Consider the following 20,569-nt stretch of genomic DNA (forward strand, 5'->3'; position numbering starts at 1 on the left):
TACCTGTACCCTTTCTAGTGATGACTGATGAAAATATCTGTTCAATTCATATGCTATTTTTATCCTCCATTACTATTTTCCCAGCCTTTTCTTTCCAATCTTTGAACTATGATGAATTGGATATATTTTTTCCTTCAGTTTGATACTACTTTCTTTTATGGTTAGGTTAGGTTAGATTCCCTACAGTGTAGAAACCTCAGCCCAACTAGTCCACACCGACCCTCTGTATAGCGAGCAACCCACCCAGACCCATTCCCCTACATTTACCCCTGACAAATGCACCTAACACTACAGGCAATTTAGTGTGGCCAATTCACCTAACCTGCACATCTTTGGACTGTGGAGAAAACTGGAGCGCCCAGAAGAAACCCACGCAGACCCTGGAAGAATGTGCAAACTCCACACACAGTTTTCTGTCCTTTGAGAATCTTTCTCACTGGAATGCATATTTTGCATACTCAAAACTATCTCCCTAATATCTTCCACTGTAGGAGAAAGTGAGCACTGCAGATGCTGGAGATCAGAGCCGAAAAATGTGGTGCTGGAAAAGCGCTGCAGGACAGGCATCATCCAAGGAGGAGGAGAATCGACGTTTCGGGCATAAGCCTGATTCCTGAAGAAGGGCTTACACCCGAAACGTCGATTCTCCTGCTCCTTGGATGCTCCCTGACCTGCGCTTTTCCAGCACCACATTTATCTTCCACTGTATCCATGTTCACCCACTCTTCGACATTGTGGTCGGTTGGCTTTGGCCAACTCTATTTCTGTACCCTCGAATTTACCATTCTTTAAGTTTTTATTGCTATTCTTAAATCCACTCCTGCTCTTTTTCAACATCCTCCCCCCCAAAAAACAGAAACTGCAATTCAATCTTATTATGATCATACCTAAGGGTGCTTTCACTCTGAGGCAATTGATTCATCCCATCTTGGTGCATAGTACCTGGTCTAGTGTAGCCTGCTCCCCGATTAACTCCTGAATTTGCTGCTCTGAGAAATACAAGTGTAGTCTTGAGGTTGAATTTATAATCTGACGCATCCAATTTATTTGTTGACTTAAATAATCTGTGATTATCATTGTAGCTTCCTGTTCATCCTAAATATGATGTACCCTTGAGTATTCAAGTTCCAGAATTTGCTATCTTGCAACACTGACTCTAATGGTTATCAAATCATACATGTCCAGTTCTTAATTGCGCCCTCATTCATCTGTTTTAATATGAATGCTTAGTGAATTTTAAAAAGTAGCCTTTGTTACTGTCTTTTTTCTATTTTGTGACTTCTAACCCCATGTACTGTTGGACACTGTCCCCTTCTGCCATGTTCTGATCACTATTTACCTTATTGCTACTTTGCTCTATTTAATTTCTCTTAATTTGTACAATTTACCAAACTAGATCCACCTCTCCTCTGTTCAGTTTAAAAGCTTCTCTGCCACATGAGTTGTGACTTGTCAGAACACTGGTTTCATCACAGTTCGGGTGAAGACTGTCCTGTAGTATAGCTCCAGTGCCCCAGAATATAAACCGATTTTTCCCTCGCCAGTCTTTAAGCCGCATTCATCTTAGCCAAAATTTGCTTAGCCAATGCCAATTTGCTTGTGGATCAGTAAATAAAGCAGAGATTGTGCATTATTCTGCTTTTTAATTTGGTCCCTCATTGTTCATACTGTCTAAGCAGAACCTCTTTAGAGTTCTATCACTATTGTTGGTACCTCCAGGATCACGACAACGGCAGGTTCTGTGTAGACCCAAGCAGGTATTTCAAACCATGGCACCAGGCAGACAGTCTGTAAATTTCCCTCATCTGCAGATAATTGTGTCTTATTTTTGATTTGTTCACAAGCCAGTTTATTGTAGTCTGAGAGGAGTAATAAAAAGACACTTGTGACAGTCAGAGAAGAGCAGTGAATGGAACAACTTTAATTAAGGAATTCAGAGTTTAACAAATTATTTTCGCTCCCCATCTCAGTATAGGTCAATTTTTTTAAAAATCATTTTAAGTCTCTTTCTAAACAAAGATAGCTAGCTATTGAGAATTGTTTGGAGAATTCCTGACTGAACTTCCATTTTCCATATACCTGAGCTCATCCTAAACTCTTGTGTCTGTATTCTCCCTATTAAACCAAGCTCTTGGTAATCTGCCCTAAACAAAACCTGAATGTGTCTCAATGCTAAGTCAATTTGAAAGGCTCCTGTGAATTGCCTAGGGGCCTTTTACTATTTTAGAGATTTTTTTTTCTTCATTCCCAAATGAGATATGAGCATTGCTGGCAAGAGTGGTATTTATGGCCATTTCTAGTTGCACTTTGAGGACAGTTGCGAGTTAACCACACTGCTGTCTTTAATCGCATATCGGCCAGATAGGATAAGGGCAGCAAATTTCATGAAGACGTTCATGAGCAAGTGTGTTTTCAAAATGACAGTCAATAATGATAACATTTAGTCCCAAATATTTTTAATGTAAATATTACCATTGACTGTGGTTGAAATTGAAGCAATGTCCCCAGAATGTTAGCTTGGCCTTTGGATTACTATTTGAGTGAGATAGTTTCTAAGTCATTGAATCCCACTGGTGCCCATCCAGCTGTCTGTGTATACCTTCAACAAATAGTTCTAAACATGTTTGTCTCAACTGACTTCACTTGTTTCTGAACAGTAGATTTGAGCTGGATTATTATGTTTTGAGATGTTATCCTCACAAGGAATTTTGAATTTATTTTAACTTTTTCTTTGTAGCTTTTCCCTGGTTTGGCATGGATATTGGTGGAACTTTGGTGAAATTGGTTTATTTTGAACCAAAGGACATTACTACTGAGGAAGAACAAGAAGAAGTGGAAAATCTGAGAAGTATACGGAAATATTTGACCTCTAATGTGGCTTATGGATCCACAGGCATCCGTGATGTTCATCTTGAACTCAAAGATTTGACTATTTGTGGACGCAAAGGCAATTTGCACTTCATAAGGTTTCCTACTCAGAACATGCCGGCATTTATTCAAATGGGCAAAGCCAAACACTTTTCAAGCCTGCATACAACCCTGTGTGCCACTGGAGGTGGGGCATACAAATTTGAACCAGACTTGCGCACAGTATGTATATTTTAATTTTGTTTTTCAAGTTTCAACAGTTTTTGGGACTGCAGAACCATGGGCATTTGTTGTTAAATTGTTTTCATGGCTCATTTCAGGATTGAAATGATCAGTTTAGAAATGAACTCTGTATTCATATATACAAGTTTTTCTGTTTTAGGGACCCATTCTGATACTTGAGTTAATTAAAAATGTGTTAATGTCTTGATTTGAAAGATGGTGTCTTAGTATTTACAAAGTTTTGGATTGATGAGAATGTGACCAAAGTCATGAATTTTTAAATTACCATTGCACTTCTATCAGCCTCCTCTGCTGACTGCTACATATCCATTGTATACTACCATCTTCCTCATTCACTTTTCTCTCCTGTTTTCTGTTAAAGCCTAAAAGCATTTATACATGCAATGTTCAGTGCAAAATGTGTAAGCTGGGTTTGCATAATACACTGAAAAATGTGTTGCTGGAAAAGCGCAGCAGATCAGGTAGCATCCAAGGAGCAGGAGAATCGACGTTTCGGGCATAAGCCCTTCTTGGGCCCAAAACGTTGATTCTCCTGCTCCTTGGATGCTGCCTGACCTGTTGCACTTTTCCAGCAACACATTTTTCAGCTCTGATCTCCAGCATCTGCAGTCCTCATTTTTTCCCTTTGCATAATATACTGTTACTCCTTTTGTGTAGCACAAGTTTAGAATTACTTCTTTAAAAAACGTTTTATTTCTTGCTTTGTTCATTTATACCAATTTACTGAATACTATTTTCCTTTAAAATCACTGACAGTCATTTCAAGGTGCAAATATAAGATTGTTATCTCAATAACAATTCGTGGGTGGCACAGTGGTTAGCACTGTTGCCTCACAGCGCCAGAGATCCGGGTTCAATTCCCGCCTCAGGTGACTAACTGTGTGGAGTTTGCACGTTCTCCCCGTGTCTGCGTGGGTTTCCTCCGGGTGCTCCGGTTTCCTCCCACAAAGATGTGCAGGTCAGGTGAATTGGCCATGCTAAATTGCCCGTAGTGTTAGGTAAGGGGTAAATGTAGGGGTATGGGTGGGTTGCGCTTCTGCGGGGCGGTGTGGACTTGTTGGGCCGTAGGGCCTGTGGAAACACTGTAAGTAATCTAATCTAAATAGTTTAGAAATGTTATATTCAGTACATTTAATAGCAATAAACAACAATCAATTATCACTTTGTCTTGTCTTCTATCAACAAGAGAAAATCACAGGTCTTATTGCTCATTGTTAATATATTTTTAAATGGGAATTTGAATTTTAAATTTGCCTTGGAACTACATTTAATCTTCATTATATACAGATTGGCTACAGACGGATCCACATACTTGAGAGGACCGCCCCTAACCCTAACCCTCCTGAGTATTGTTGGAGTTGCACTTGTCCAGACAAGTGGGGAGATATTATACCACAATTTGGACTTGTTCCTTGTAGATAGATGGAGACAGGCTTTGAAATTCAGGAGGCAAGTTACTCACTGCAGAATTTCTGTTCTTAAACCTGCCCTTGTCAATGCCATTGTTAGGGACCAGGCCAGACCCCCTCAAAACTTTTTAAGAAGGTAGCCCAGACCCTAACTTTTTTTTTGTTAAAGGCAGATGTGAAATCCATATTCCAGAAGTGATGCAGCTGATCAAACCATTCTGTTTCAAGTAAAACAATTTATTTACACACCATGGTTGAAACACGAACAGAAAAAAACAATTTAGATTAACGTACCTATTCGAAAACACGACTGACTTGAAATAGCAACTTAACAAAGCTGTTCGGATTCCTGCAACATCCCATAAACACACCCCTTAGCAAATGGTCAATTCAAACACAGGTTCTTCCATACAGGAGAGGTTTCAGAAAGTAAGTTCAGTCAAGACCTCTGTTGAAACATGAAACCTCTTTTCACTGTAGCTGCTTCTCTAAGTCCTCAGCAATTTTTTCAGCTTTTCTAGCACCACACTCTTGCCCCCAGCAGTTTCTGATTGCATGCTAAAACAAAATCCAACTGGAACAAAACCTGAATTGGGAGAACTGGCCACTCTGTTTAAAAACAAACCTAAAGGCCTCCTCTGATTGTTGACTTAGGCAGTTTCTGTTCTCGTTTTGGCATCACTGACTTTATAACCCTTCTTGATAAAAATCAAGGACAACGTAACCTTGTTAAAGAGGCAACGTTGTCACACCATATTTGTATGGCTAATCTAGTTCACTTTAAGTAGTAACCCCAGTGTATTGATCCAGGGAATTTATTATTGCACTTATTAGACTTTGTTACTGGAAGTTGTCTTCTATTTCTTTGGCACAAGTAGCAATTACCATCTATCATTCAAAAATTAATTCATTAATTTTGACATTTTGATTTAGTATTGATTCATTATTATATACATTGATGGGATTACCAGAGTCTGGATTGGCACTTGTGTTATTTTGGGATATGTTAATGGTAGTATTTTTGACTTTATACTTAAAAGTGGTTTGTCTAATTTTTGTAGATTGTTAATCTGCAACTTCGAAAACTGGATGAACTTGACTGTCTTATCCATGGGACAATGTATATTGATTCGATAGGTTTCAATGGGCGTGCTGAATGCTATTACTTCGAACATCCTACAGATCCTGAAAGGTGTCAGAAGAAGACATGTGCTTTAGATAATCCATATCCACTGTTGCTGGTGAATATCGGATCAGGAGTCAGTATTCTTGCTGTGTACTCCAAAGATAACTATAAACGGGTAACTGGCACCAGGTGAGTGATATATATAGCAATCATCTTGAAAAGCTTATGCAATAAAGAAAGCTTAAAGATTATGCAACAAGACTTTTATTTTCAACTGTGCATGGTTTCCTACAGCTTGGAATCCACCAATTGGACATGGACATGGAAAATGGATGTCTTAATTGTTCAAAAGCAAAATACTGTAGATGCTGGTGATCTGAAATAAAAACATAAATTGCAGTGAAATTCAGGAGGTCTGACAGAATCAGGAAGAAAGCAGAATTAATATTTCAAGTCCAATGACACTCCTTATTAAAAAGAGTCTGCTTGGAAACTTGAACTCAATATTAATGGGGTTTCTAATTCCACACCTATTACCAGATCTATTGAGTTTCTCTAGAACTTTGTGCTTTTACATCTTAATTGCTTTTTTTGCCATTCTGTTAAATGTAATATATTAAATATAATGTAGCTCAATTATTTTCACAAAATTGGTGTGTGGTTTTTAGGATCCTTTATTTTTAGATTGTGGTTAGTTTCTTCAATCAGTTTCCCTATGTTTACCATTTTCAGTGTGTTTTTAAAAGCAGTAAAATGTTTCCCATTGTATTTTTTTTCTTTGGCTACCTGCTTGTTTAAAAACATTAGCAGGAGAAGCATTCGTTGATGGAAACCTGTCATCCTCCAGAGCTTCCTAATGCTACTTTTCTTGACGAGATTCAAAATTTATGTTGGCCTTTGCTAAAATAAATAACCACTCAATGGAGTACAAAGACCTGTTTAATCTTGAGCATAGAATAACTGTCCCAATAAATTATATTTTTTGGAAACTATATTGGGCTGCTTCAAGAACATTGTTAGCTGTGGTGCATCTCAATGAAAATCAGTAAGATAATCAGCTAGATGAATATGTTGCATCTTGCTGAAGTTCTGACTTGATATTTGATGCTTACTCAAATGGTAGGAAATTGTTGTACTTCAGAGTTCTAAGTACAATGAATACTGGGTTACTTAATTTTTGAGAATGTATTTATGGGGTATGGATGTCACTGTCTGGGCTAGTATTTATTAAGAAGGTGCTGATGAGCTGCATTTTGAATGGATGTAGTCCATTTGTTAGCTCTGGATGATGAGTGACTTTGAAGGGAACTTGCAGGTATTGGTGTTTCCATGTATCTGCTTCCCATGTCCATTTGAGGTGGAAGGATTTGTGGGTTTGGAAGATTCTGCCTCAGGAGCCTTGTTGAATTTCTACAGTGCATCGTGTAGATGTTACAGACTGCTGCTCCTGAATCTCGGGGGTGGAGAGATTGGATGCTTGTGGATGTGATGCCAAACAAGTGGGCTTCTTTGCCTTGGGATGGTGTTAAGCTTCTTGAGTGTTGTTGGAGCTGCATTGTCCAGGCAAGTGGGGAATGTTCCATCACATGTCTGACGTGTGTCTCATAGAAGGTGGAGAGTCTTTGGGGAGTTACTTACTCAGGATTCTTAGTTTCTGACCTTCTGTTATAGCCACTAATTGTATGGAATGGCCAGTTCCATTTCTGGTGAATGGTAATTCATGGATTTCAGTTAGTGGGATATCCAGGTGGTGATGTTACTGAATATCAAGGACAGATAGTTAGATCGCCTTTTTGTTGGAGGTGGTCATTGCCTGGCATTTGTGTGGTGCAAATGTTACCAGAATTATGCCAGGATGGAGGAATTTTGGTTGTAAGGATCCCTTTGAGCAAAGGAGATTTGAGATAAATTTTTATAGTAGTATATCAGATTATTAATGATTTGGATAAAATGCCACGGAAAAGCTGTACCCTTTTGCTAATAGTACACAGCTTTAAAGTTTGGCAAAGAAATGTAGGGGAACATATGTAGTAGAAATGTGTGGAAAACAGTTTTCCACTTTGGTAACCTGGAACTCCACCTTCATGAGTCTGCTGGAACCCTGGGGAAATGAGACGAAGAATGTTTTTTTATAAGTGAATTGGCAATGCTCAAGATGGTGCAGAAAGCAAAATCGATCAGTGATTTCAGAAGGAAATTGGATTGATACTTGAAGGAAATGATCCCTCAAGGTGAGTGAGGCTGACTAAATTGCTGTAAAAATAGCTGGCTCAGCCTTGTTTGGCTGAGTGACTTCCGACTGTGTCATAAATGACTCTGACTCCACCATTTTAAATAAAATATGCTTTTGACTAATCCTGTATGTGTTTGCCCTCCCTTTTTGCATCATTTGAAACTTTTCTACGTACCAGCCCATAACTTTCAGCTTCAGTCTCTACCCATTAATGGTAATAATCATAAGCTACCTCAGCCCTGCCCAATATAACTCTGACTTTCTGCTTTGCAGTATCTCTTAAAAACCCATATTTGACCATTGCAATTCTCATAACTCTTACTATTGTTCTTTTCTCTTCGATGAAATAGTTTGTGCAGTCTCTACATTAGGTATGTTATCTAAATTTCTGAATACTTTATCATCTACAGTACTAAGATAATAGCTGACATTTTAAAAAAAACCTTTTAAAGGTGGAAAATTTATTTAGACTTCAGAAAGAAGAAAGGTCACGAGTCAAAATGTTAACATTAACTTTGTCTCCACAGATGCTGCCAGACCTGCTGAGTTTCTCCAGCAATTTTTTTGTTTAGTTTCAGATCTCCACCTGCAATTGTTCTTTAAAATTTATGTAAACCTTATTTATGTTGCTTCATACGTCAACCCTCGCTGTTCAAAGTACGTGCTTTGGACATGAATTCAAATATTCTATGAGGCACATTGGATAACATTTGCATAAAGAAGTTATATGCACAAATTTATCTTCTTTTACTGTCCTCTGGCTCTTATGCAGTAGAAGTGTCTCTGTTGTAGTTTAGGTTCGTTTTGAAGTAAGGAACCACGTGAAGGCTTCAGAAGGGATACAGAAAAAAATCATAGTACCAGTTCCCAGAAAGAGTTCATTTTATGTAGCTTGGAGAAGCTGGCAGGAGGTTTGATAGAAGGTTGAAAATTAAGGGGTTCTATACAAAGAGAAAAACTATTCCCAAGTCTGGAAGGGTGACGAGAATGTTAATGTCTCAAAGCAATCAGCAAAAGAGCCAGTATTGAAATGAAAAACTATTTGTGAAATAAGCGCTTAAAGTCTTTATCATACTGTTAAGTATGGCAGGGGCACATTCAATTGTGGTTTTCATAAGGGAACTGGATAAACCTCTATAAAGAGGCAACTCTCAGTCTGACAGAGCAAGGAAATGAGTGGGGCCAAGTCTAGTTGCTGTTGCAGTGAGTGAACAATGACACAACAGGCCTCCTGTGCTGTAACCATTTTGTGATTCATTTATTCTGTCTATCTAGTATTAGAAGTTTCTCTGCTTTCTCTCTTGTTCCTCATAGGCTAATTTGAAGTAATTTTTGCATAATTGCTGATGCATATCTCACAACCACAGTCAAATATTAAGCTAAATGATAGCACCCTCTGTTAACGGAAAGTATGCCACAAGGGGGTGCAAGTGATTTAGTAGCTGATACAGTTAACTACTGTATGTTGTGATTTAGATTTCAACTGTAGTTTGTGAAATGTACAAGAATGGGAAGCAGTTAGCTGCTCCCATAACCTGACTTCTGAAAATGTCCTTTCAGTCTTGGAGGTGGCACCTTTCTTGGTCTGTGCTGCCTGCTGACCAGTTGCTCAACCTTTGAAGAAGCCCTCGAGATGGCATCACGTGGAGAGAGTACCAAGGTGGATAAGTTAGTAAGAGATATCTATGGCGGAGACTATGATAGATTTGGGCTTCCAGGCTGGGCTGTAGCCTCCAGGTAAGAGCATTTTTGTTACTCACCTTTTTCGTTTGTTTTTTTAATTATGTGATGTGCATTTTTTTTAAAAGTCGCATCACTTCTTGACCTTTCTGGGAGGAGTGCAATAATCGTGCTGATGTTGGGTCTTGGTTGTAACTGTTTGAGATGTTAACGATCATTGTGGTCTTGAAATGAAATTCCTGATTTGTGCCTTGAAAGGAATTTTGCTAACATTAGCTTCATCCATTGTCTATTTTAATTTTTAGAAACATTTATCCAGGAAATGACAGATTAAACTAAATGCCTTGCACAGTAATTATGGAGTGAAAATGGGTTACTCAACTGAGAGAGGGGCTGGCAATGCAAGAGGGACTAAATATTAATGGGTTTTTTTTCCAAGAAAGTAAATCTGTTTTGATCTAGATGTATAACTTTATTATTTTCTCCTTCAGCTTTGGGAATATGATGAGCAAAGAAAAGCGGGAAGCGGTGAACAAAGAGGATCTGGCCAGAGCTACTTTGGTCACCATCACAAACAACATTGGCTCCATAGCCAGGATGTGTGCACTGAATGAGGTTGGAACTTTTGTTTGGAAATCCTGTAATTCCAAGGACAGTTTGTGCAAGTTGTTTGTAATATGCATGGACTTGGCTTATATCAGACTTTAGTTTGTTTGTCACAGTTGAAAGAAGGCTATTAATGGTAAATGCTTCTATAATGTTTTTTTAAAAATGTTTTATTCAGATAGGAGAACGGAAATGTTTAACCATGCAGAAAGTTCAGATGGCTTGCTCCGATCATCCAGCAGCTCCCTTGTGAAAAAGCACATTAGAGGAAGTAATGCTTTGTGTTTTCAGCTTCTTTACAGTGCTGCCTTGTAGCATCCAAATCAAGCAGCATTGTACAGGGCTATGAAAGCACCAAGACATTTACTGCAGATGTAAATGGCTTTTCCCCTGTTAGCATTTCATATATGCAGTTGGGCATTTCGTACGTACTGATAAACAGATCAGGAGCTTTAATGAAACTGTAAAGGAAAAGCACTAAATAATGTACCAAAGGATTTTCTTTTCAATTTTCTATGAACATACTGCATGAACCTGCATAATTGTAGTCCAATAAACTTATAACATACTGAAGACTGTCTTACTAACTCCATTAATTAAATTTGCAATAACTAACCACATAGATCTTCAGCTGTCCAATTTTTTGTTTTTGCATGAAGACCTCTGATTTTTAACCCCATCTAATTGCTAGTTAGATGGTTCCAGATGGAAAGAGAGCATCTAGGAAAGAGAACACAATATGAAAAACTGGCAAATTAAAAAGTGGAGTTGAGTAAAGGAGAAGATGAAACATTGCAAATCTCTGTTACACTGCATTAACTACTTATTTCTTTTAATTCCACAATCTCACTAGATGTTTCAATCTGAATTATTTCAGGGAGACCTCTTGTGTCTGCATCTGAAGGCAGGCACAAGTTACTTACTTAGCTTCTCAGCTGTTTCTCTATTTCCTATTAGGCATTCTTCTGTTTCTGCCTTTAATGAACAGTTGTCTTTGCTAAACAAAACTAAACTTTGACAATCTGTTTTTGTTCCTTGCAATGTTTTGCATGTATATTCTGTTTATAAATTCCTATGTTCTCCTTCTCAATTCTAAAACTTTCCCAATTCTCTCGCTCTCTCAGATTTTGGTCTCTTTTTACTAACCTTTTCCTTTGGTCTAATACTGTTTTTAACTTTTGTGAGAAATGGTCCTCTCACCTTTCCTGTTGGGTATATTTGCCTTAAATAAATATAAACCTTTTTGAAAACCAAGTATTAATTCTTTAAGACCATAAGACAAAGGAACAGAATTAGGCCATTTGACCCATCAAGTCTCTGACTTCCCTTGTCAGCTGTAGTTCTCTCAGGTTCTACTTCATCTGTTTTTTTTTCCTTGTGATGAGTTTCTGGTATACTTCCTAAATTATCCCCAGAAATCCCTGCCACTGCTGCTATTCCATCTTCCCTGCTTGGCTTCCCTCCTAGTCAACTCTGGCCAGCTCCTTCCTCAATGTGGTTGCAGTTACCTTTACTCCATTGTAACACAGTAGTGTCTGATTCAGTCGTCTTCCTGTCAAACTGCTGGTTGGATTTTATTTATCATTTTATGGTCATTCTCTACCACATAGAAGGGCAAGGGTAAGAGGTTCATGGGCATATTACCTCCAAGTTCCCCTTCAGACCATGCACATCATGAATGAAACTACATTATCGCTTCTTCACTGATGCTGTGACAGAATGCTAGAAGTCATATCAGCAGTGCGTTTATCCCTACACCATATGAATCATATGTTCAAAGTGAGAAGTAGCCTATTGAACTTGAAATGCTGCTGCTTTCTATAGGTGCTGCCAGATGAGCAGAATTCCATTCAAGCTCTTGGTGTTTTAATTTCCAGTTTCCATCCACAGTATTGGCTTTCATCCAATGTTATTTTACCCCCTTTATTCATTGCTTTTGAAGTTGCTAATTTAAAGTTGTATATTTAAGAAATAGATTTGTAGATCATGCTGCATTTATTGATCACTAATGTCCAGGCATGCTTCTGTTTCTAATCCCAGAATACTATGATACTTTTGGCAGATCAAAATGAAAGCCTCCTTTGCAGAAACAAAGCAGTTATACATAAAGTTTACACTTTTAAACTCATTTTAATATGCAGTAGTAATGTCTAAGCAGTTTATGTTGCTTACGTTCCATTAGAATAACTTTGTGCACATATCTTTCATTATGTATTAATCTATTAGCTCAGTTCAGGCTAATCCTATGCTTTCTTTCTGCAAACACACAGCTTACTTTTAGCCTTTAAACCTTAGATTCCAACATTGGATGTGAGAGAAAGGAACCATTGCACAAGAGTCCCTTAGGTAGTGATAAATTCAATGACAGCTCTGTTTTGTCCTATACTCAAACCTCTTTTTCACTCCAACTTGCTTTCCATCATCATTCTTAACTCTTACTAATATCTTTGAGTGGCCATTCTACTATGTCTTTGTGTTGGAAAACTGTAATTGAAAAATGTTTTTTCTAAGAATTTATCGGAAACTTGTGTTTAAAAGTAAGCAATATTTTTATACTGCTTAGAACTAATTGTTTTTGGAGAAATTAGCTAGATTGTGCTGCTTATTGTGAAGGTCTAAACCAGTGTTTCATATTTTTCATGTATTTTGTAATCTAATGCATTTATTGTGCCATTCTTAACTGTTGTAATTCATTAATTCTTATGGTTTAGAAAATTAACAGGGTGGTGTTTGTTGGAAACTTCCTAAGAATCAACACCTTGGCCATGAAATTACTGGCCTATGCATTGGACTACTGGTCAAAGGGACAACTGAAAGGGCTCTTCATGGAGCATGAAGTGAGTTTTTTTTTTGATAAGTTGTAGTTGTTTCGATTGTTCAAAGACTAATTTATTTTTATTAATGAGTGTTGCTGAACAAAAAGGCCTGAGATATACGAGTATTTTTTTCCTTGAAGGGGTGATGAAGAAAGCATTTGATCCTCTTGTCCTCACTGATCCAGTGCATTGAGTGTAGGAGTTGGGAGGTCATATTAGATTAGATTACTTACAGTGTGGAAACAGGCCCTTTGGCCCAACAAGTCCACACCGACCCTCCGAACAGCATCCATCCAGACCCATTCCCCTACATTTACTCCCTCCCCTAACACTACGGGCAATTTAGCATGGCCAATTCACCTAACCTGTACATTTTTGGACTGTGGGAGGAAACCGAGCACCTAGAGGAAACCCACGCAGACACTGGGAGAATGTGCAAATTCCACACAGACAGTTGCCTGAGGCGGGAATTGAACCCTGGACTCTGGCGCTGTGAGGCAGCAGTACTAACCACCATGTTGTGGTTGTACAAACGTTTGTGAGAATACTTTTAGAATACGGTGTTAAAAATCACACAACACCAGGTTATAGTCCAACAGGTTTAATTGGAAGCACTAGCTTTCAGAGCAACGCTCCTTCATCAGGTGATTGTGTTCAGTTCTGGTTTCCCTGCTGGAGGAAAGATGTTAAAGTTGAAAGGGTGCAAGGAGTATTTGTAAGGATGTTGCTGGGATTGGAAGGTTTGAGTTATAGGGCGAGGCTGAATATTCTGGGGATTTGTTTTCCCTGAAGTATTGGAGGCTGAGGGCTGACCATATAGACGCTTATGAAATTGAGGGGCATAAAATAGGTCAAGATCTTTTCCCCAGGGTAAGCAAGCCCAAAGCTACAGTTTAAGGTGAGATTGGAAAGGTTTAAAAGGGACATGAGGTGCACCTTTTTTTACACACGGTGGATGTGGTGGCGGAAGCTACAATTACAACATTTAAAAGACATATAGATGACTACATGAATAGGAAGCATTTAGGGGAATATAAGCCAAATGCTGGCAAATGGGACTAGATCAATCTAGGATATCTGGACAGAGGGATAAGTTAGACCAAAGGAAACACGATGTACTATATTACATAGCATGAGAGTATAATTCTGTAGATAGCAACATCCTTAATGTTGTGCAAACTATCTGGTTCGATGCCAATTTTATTGCTCTAGCACCTAGTCTTTTCATTTTGTGTGAAGGCTATTGTCTTGTTTGGAAGATGTGGCTGAGATTAGTTCTAAATCCATTAAAAGCAAAAGGTCAAAAGAAAAACTGAAAATGCGAGAATACTTGGAACAAATGTAAAATGTGAACCTGATGTTTTTCCATTTTTATATCTCCTTATACCAAAAAGAACTTGATGGGTAAGATTCTTGCATTTTTGTAGCTTGGCTTCATTGATAATGTGATAATATGTCAGGAAGTAATGGCTTAGAGCGAAATTCCAGGTTTTGAATGTGCTCTTGCATATTACATGGGAGATCCACAGTGCTGGAAGTGCTGTCTCTCAGATGAAAGATTTGTGGTTTAATGTGAAGAGTGGAGATTTCCTTTGGCATCATTTTTCAACGATGTTTGAAGACACTGATTAGCTGGTTATTCCTTGCATTTGGTGTTTGGCAGCCCTTGCTGTGGCTAGTGCATGAAGGCATCAGAAAAAAAAAATAGTGCTACTTAAATTCAGCCTTCTTTAGTAACCCTATATTCGCTTCATAATGTAGAAGCACCAATCATGCCATACAAGTGATATTTCTAATGCAAAGTCGTTAGCCGGTTTGCACAAGTTGCAACTTGAAAATCCAGATGAAGAAGTTGGAACATCATGGGCTACTTTACATTGACCTCATTGGTTGATCTTCAGTGAAGATGTTAATCACATGTTGCTGACACCTGTTTAAGCATCTTTTCAGTTTTGTTTACATTTGTAGCTCTCAAGAAATTTGGCACAAATTCTGTTTCAAGGTTCCTGGTCTTGTTAGTGTTTGACATCTTGGCATCAAGTAGTTAATAAAACATCATGCTGCTTTGAACTTAATCACAGTGCTGAAGCAGGCAAAGGCTTGTCTCTGTCTGGTACTTGCAGCCTAAAGTTTTTGTGAATACAGCCTTTCACACTGTCCAAATTTGGAACAGCTCATTTATTTAGATTACTTTGTGCTGTTTAATTGTGTAGAATTGCCCAAAACTTTAAAAATTGGGTGTAATTTAGATGTAAACTTGTCCAGTTTTCTAGTCATGAGGGAATACATTTGCAATAAATGTAGATATGTATTTTCAAGCTTTTTTTTCTGTTACATAATGTTTCATAAGAACTAGGAGCAGGAGTAGGTAATTCAGCCCTTCAAGCTTTCTCTGCTATTTGATATGATCATAGCTGACCTCCTCAACCTCAGCACCACTTTGCTGCAGGCTGTCAAGCCATTACTAATAAAAATATCTGCCTCTCCTCAAATTTTATTCAATTTCTGGGGTAGCGAATTCCACAGATTCATGACATTCAGTGATTTGAAACATTTTGCTTCTCTTGGAACATGTTTTATTTGAATGGTGAGCGCACTATGTACATTTTGTGAACTGTAATCTGAAAAATGTATGGGTGTCCTTGTTTGTGAACTGCAAAGTTAACATGCAGGAACAGCACAAAGCTGGAAAGGCAAACAACTGGTTTCTCTTTATTGTAAGGAGGATAAAGCATAAACATAGGAAAATCATGGTATAGCTGTACAGGGCATTGGAATTATGCTTGCAGTTTTGTTTTGTTTTCCTTGAGGAGCAATATACTTGTGTTAGAATCCGTTGTGAGAAAGTTTGCTGAACTGACTGTAAGATTAAAGGGTCTTTTGAGGAAAGGTTGCATAATTTAGGCCAATATTCTTTGGACTTCAAAAGAATGAGAGGTAATCTTATTGAAACACATGATCCTGAGGGAATTTGATCGCATAGCTAGGTTTTTTACCTGCCTGAAGATCTAGAATTGGGGACTGGGGGAGATACAATTTTTAAAATTAGCCATCTCATTTAAGACATATAGGAGGAATTTTTAATGAGGTTCTCTAGGCTTTGGAATTCTCTTAGAGTGCATGGAGGCAGGCTCATGGAATGTATACAAGACTGAGTTAAATGTTTGATTCTCTAGCATACAACTTGAGGGTGGGCAGTAAAATGGAGTTTGGGCCACAGTCAGATCAGCCATAATCATATTGATGGTGGAGTAGCTCAGTGGGCCAAATGACCAATATTCAACACCTTTTAAAAAGTTCATATGGCACCATGATTACTAATTAGCTTCACCATTGTCAAATGCCCTGTGGCTTCAAAATAGCACAATCTTGTATGCTGTACTGCATTAATCCAATTTTGTTTAAGTATAATTTGTTTTGTTGATATTAGCTCTCTGTGTACGTCTTTTTTAAATCAGTGTATTCAATGATTTTTGCAATGTCTCTGTTTTGGAGTGGAGGGCAAAATGTCCCTCCTTATAGTTTGAGTTGAAAATATGTTTTGCTTCTTTGATTTGTTTCAGGGTTATTTTGGAGCAGTGGGTGCCTTGTTGGAGCTTGTCAACTCTGTTTGAACCTTCAAAAGAGAAGTATTCTCGTGCCTTACATTCATTTGGTTGTGTGGCTCATACAACATGGTTTCAGATTGAAGAGAAACCACGAAAGAAAAGATTTTAGAATTGTAATGTAATTTGATCCCTCTGAAATCTCTTGTTTTAAGGGAGGAATGGGAGGTAAGGGCTGTTTGATGAGCATGTTTTATAAGAAATAGTCTGAAAACAATTGCACTTCTCTGCCTTTATTTATTCCCCAAAGCTTTTCTAACTCAACGTTGTGTATGTCTTAATATTTGTTTTCTTTTTATGTTTGTGTAAGAATTATTTTTCTGAACTTTAAAAATAGCTATTTCTTAAACATTATATTGCAAGCATATGTGTTTGTGTGAAAGGAAGTCCTAGTACGATTAAAATAATTTTAAAATTCAAGTAAGTCTTGTGGAGCGGGAGCAATGCCATTTTAGTCCTTAATCCATTAACTGATAATTAAGATTTTTACAGTATTTCTTCTAAATTTGAAGTTTTAATGAATCTGTGTAATTTATGAAGAATGTAAACTGGAAATCTATTTTTGTAGATGTACGAAAAATAAGCTCGTCTACCTGTAATTTTTATCATGCTTCTGTTCATTAATATTTCCAGTTTTCTTGTCTCCTGATCCGAAGTTTCCCTGCCACCACTTCGTACTCTTCTTTTTCCCCACTAGATACAGTAAAATCTTGGCATTAATGGTATGAATATGTAGGACCCACTTTACTGGATGATGAGGTCTAAACCTCATGTAGAGAAACAAGGCTTCAGCAAGTTGAACTGCACTGTGCTGCCATGCTACTGTGCTTCATTTATCCTTTTTTTTTCTATGAAAAAGAATTGATCAGTAACTTTGAGTTACTGCTGTTTAGACATGCAATATGGGCACAAGTTATTTAGCTTTCTTGTGTTAACATCATTTGTATATAGAAAGTGTGGAATATATTACAAGTTCTTCTTTGTATAAGTGGTAGAGGCAATCTCAAATTAACATGTCAAGACTATAACAGTAACACATCTGAGAAACACTGTAAACTGTTTGAGCTCTGTGTTCATAGTTTATGACAATGTGATCTCTGTTGTTACTATACTGTAGTTGCAGATGTATCTTTATTCAAATTTGCTTATTTTAAAAAAAATACTATTTAACAAATCCCGATGTTTAAAACATGTGTTGAAATGATGCTGTGTATTCTACAACATCTTTATTTATTTGTACTGCACATGTAAAAATAAATATATTTTACACAGAAGCTACTGAATGCAGTGAACTTTTTTAAACTTTGAGAGTGGCAACTTTTACACCTCTGGTGAATTGCTAATGTGGTGTTTGTCTATCAGAAGTGGGAATTAGTTAAGGGTCTATGAATGAATCCACTGAGTATGCAGGGAAATAGCAGTCTTTGCTGCTGTAAATTTCCATAAAACCATAAGAACTAAGAACAGGAGTCAGTCATCCAGCTCCTTGATCCTGCTCCACTGTTCTGTAGGACCATAGCTGATCAGGTACTCCTCACATTCACATTCCTGCTCTTTGCCCATAATGGCCATTACAACTACCGATAAGAATCTGTCTGTCCCAACTTCAATATATAGAAGGGCGGTGCTTCCACAGTAGATTAGATTTAGATTAGATTACTTACAGTGTGGAAACAGGCCCTTCGGCCCAACAAGTCCACACCGCCCCGCCGAAGCGTAACCCACCCATACCCCTACATCTACATTTACCCCTTACCTAACACTATGGGCAATTTAGCATGGCCAATTCACCTGGCCTGCACATCTTTGGACTGTGGGAGGAAACCGGAGCACCCGGAGGAAACCCACGCAGACATGGGGAGAACGTGCAAACTCCACACAGTCAGTCGCCTGAGGCGGGAATTGAACCCGGGTCTCAGGCGCTGTGAGGCAGCAGTGCTAACCACTGTGCCACCGTGCCGCCCAAGTTGCAGGCTCTCAACCTTCCAATAACATTTCTCCTCATTTCAGACTTCAATTGGTCCCCCTTTATTCAGAGAAACACAGTCTCAGAATAAAGTCTGTCCTATGAGGTGAAACATCCTCTCAGCATTTACCCTGAGAAGTCCTTTAAGACTCCTATATATTTTAATGACATCACCTCTGATTCTTATAAACTCCAGTGAGAGAGTCCCAACCTGTTTAGACTTTGCTTATAAGATAGTCCCTCCTTACCAGGGATTATCCTAGTGAACCTTCACTAAACTTGCTCCAATGAAATGATATTTCATTGATATTTCATCTGATCCTTTCTCAGATTAAAGAATCAGAACGACTCTCAATAATCAAGATGTGGTCAAACCAGCATCTTGTACAGTTGCAGTTATTTATGCTATGTGTGGCCAGCTCATAGATTTGCACCAGTATGAACCAGAATCAAGCTGAATAATCTTAATAAATTCAGTTTGGAACAAACTCTGCATTTACTGGCATATAATTGTCTACCAAATTGCCAGTCTGCTCACTGATGAGCAAGTGGTCACACAGTATTTTTAAAAAATTCATGCACAGAATAAGGGTTTCACTGGCTAGGCCAGCATTTATTGTCCAACCTAGACAGCAGTTGGGAGTCAACCACACTGGCCACAGATGAGCCAGCTCAGGTAAGGATGGCAGTTTCCTTTCCAAAGTGAACCGGATGGGTTTTTCCCCAACAATTGGCAGTGCATTCACGGTCATGATTTTTACTGAATTCCAATTTCACCGTCTGCTGGGGCAGGATTTGAACCCAGGTTCCAGGGAATTACCCAGGTTGCTGGATTAATTGTGTAGTGATAATACCAGTAGGCCGTCAACTCTGCTAGAGATGACCTTCCACAGGTATGCATAATTAGATTGTAAACCTTGCTATTGCATAATTGAGGGTGTTTAAGCCACACAACATTCTCCAAGTATGTATGGGGATAGTAGAAGGATGCTAGCCACTTTAGATCTGATGATCGATTTAATACTTAATACCAAAAGTGGACGTTTTTCATTTTGAGTCTCGACAGACAACTTTCCTGAGCACTATAATGATTTAGTGAAATTTCCCTTGGAAGCTATAGACATTTCATATTCATATGGTTACTATGTTGGTAGAAGGCAATGTTCAATTAAAAAAGCATTAACTTTAGTGCAGGAAGAAACTTGTTCGGGGCTTTTTTTTTTGCCCATGGATTTCTGCAGACACCATAATGGAGGGCTTGTATCTTTTTATCATGAGATACTTTTTTGACAACCATGGTGGGATTGCATACATTCTCGCTTCTCTCCATTCACGATCTAATGATTTGCAAAATGACTGCACTGGATATTGACCACCATAAGCACTTGAACCACTCAATGTGTACTCCACAAAGTCTCTGACGGGACAGAAAATAGATTAGATTACATTACAGTGTGGAAACAGGCCCTTCGGCCCAACAAGTCCACACCGACCCGCCACCCACCCATACCCTACATTTACCCCTTACCTAACACTACAGGCAATTTAGCATGGCCAATTCACCTGACCTGCACATCTTTAGACTGTGGGAGGAAACCAGAGCACCTGGAGGAAACCCACACAGACACAGACAGAACGTGCAAACTCTGCACAGTCAGTCGCCTGAGATGGGAATTGAACTCGGGTCTCTGGCACTGTGAGGCAACAGTGCTTACCACTGTGTCACCGTGCCACCCCTAATATATCTATAATTTCTCTGAAAGTCATAGCAAGACTAAAATGACAGTGTATCAGCAGAGCCATTTTACATGTCAAGAGTCTGAGATAGTTAAAATGAGGAATATTGGATCATACTGATATTGAAACAAATGTTAGAAGAAGGGAATGAGGCAAATTTTAGATCATGGCAAGAATGACATTGTTACTTTGTACTTAGATGATGTGTTAATGGAGTCATAGCTTTGAGGGTGTCAGACAATTAAGAGTTGGCAGATGGGTAAGTGGATTGGAGTTCCAT

General features: G+C 38.4%; 1 protein-coding gene across 1 annotated transcript in view; it reads left to right on the forward strand.

Annotated features, from left to right (window-relative positions):
* Nucleotides 1-17,860, forward strand: part of LOC140481095 (pantothenate kinase 3-like) — a 32,139-nt gene extending 14,279 nt beyond the window's left edge. The window contains exons 2-7 of the mRNA XM_072576758.1: nt 2,738-3,090; nt 5,582-5,835; nt 9,440-9,616; nt 10,051-10,174; nt 12,877-13,002; nt 16,545-17,860. Of these exons, the coding sequence (XP_072432859.1) occupies nt 2,738-3,090; nt 5,582-5,835; nt 9,440-9,616; nt 10,051-10,174; nt 12,877-13,002; nt 16,545-16,595 (1,085 nt within the window). The 3' untranslated portion in view covers nt 16,596-17,860. The remainder of the gene's footprint in view (nt 1-2,737; nt 3,091-5,581; nt 5,836-9,439; nt 9,617-10,050; nt 10,175-12,876; nt 13,003-16,544) is intronic.
* Nucleotides 17,861-20,569: the final 2,709 nt, after the last annotated feature.

The sequence above is a fragment of the Chiloscyllium punctatum genome, chromosome 1, assembly GCF_047496795.1.
Source record: "Chiloscyllium punctatum isolate Juve2018m chromosome 1, sChiPun1.3, whole genome shotgun sequence".
Lineage (NCBI taxonomy): Eukaryota > Metazoa > Chordata > Chondrichthyes > Orectolobiformes > Hemiscylliidae > Chiloscyllium > Chiloscyllium punctatum.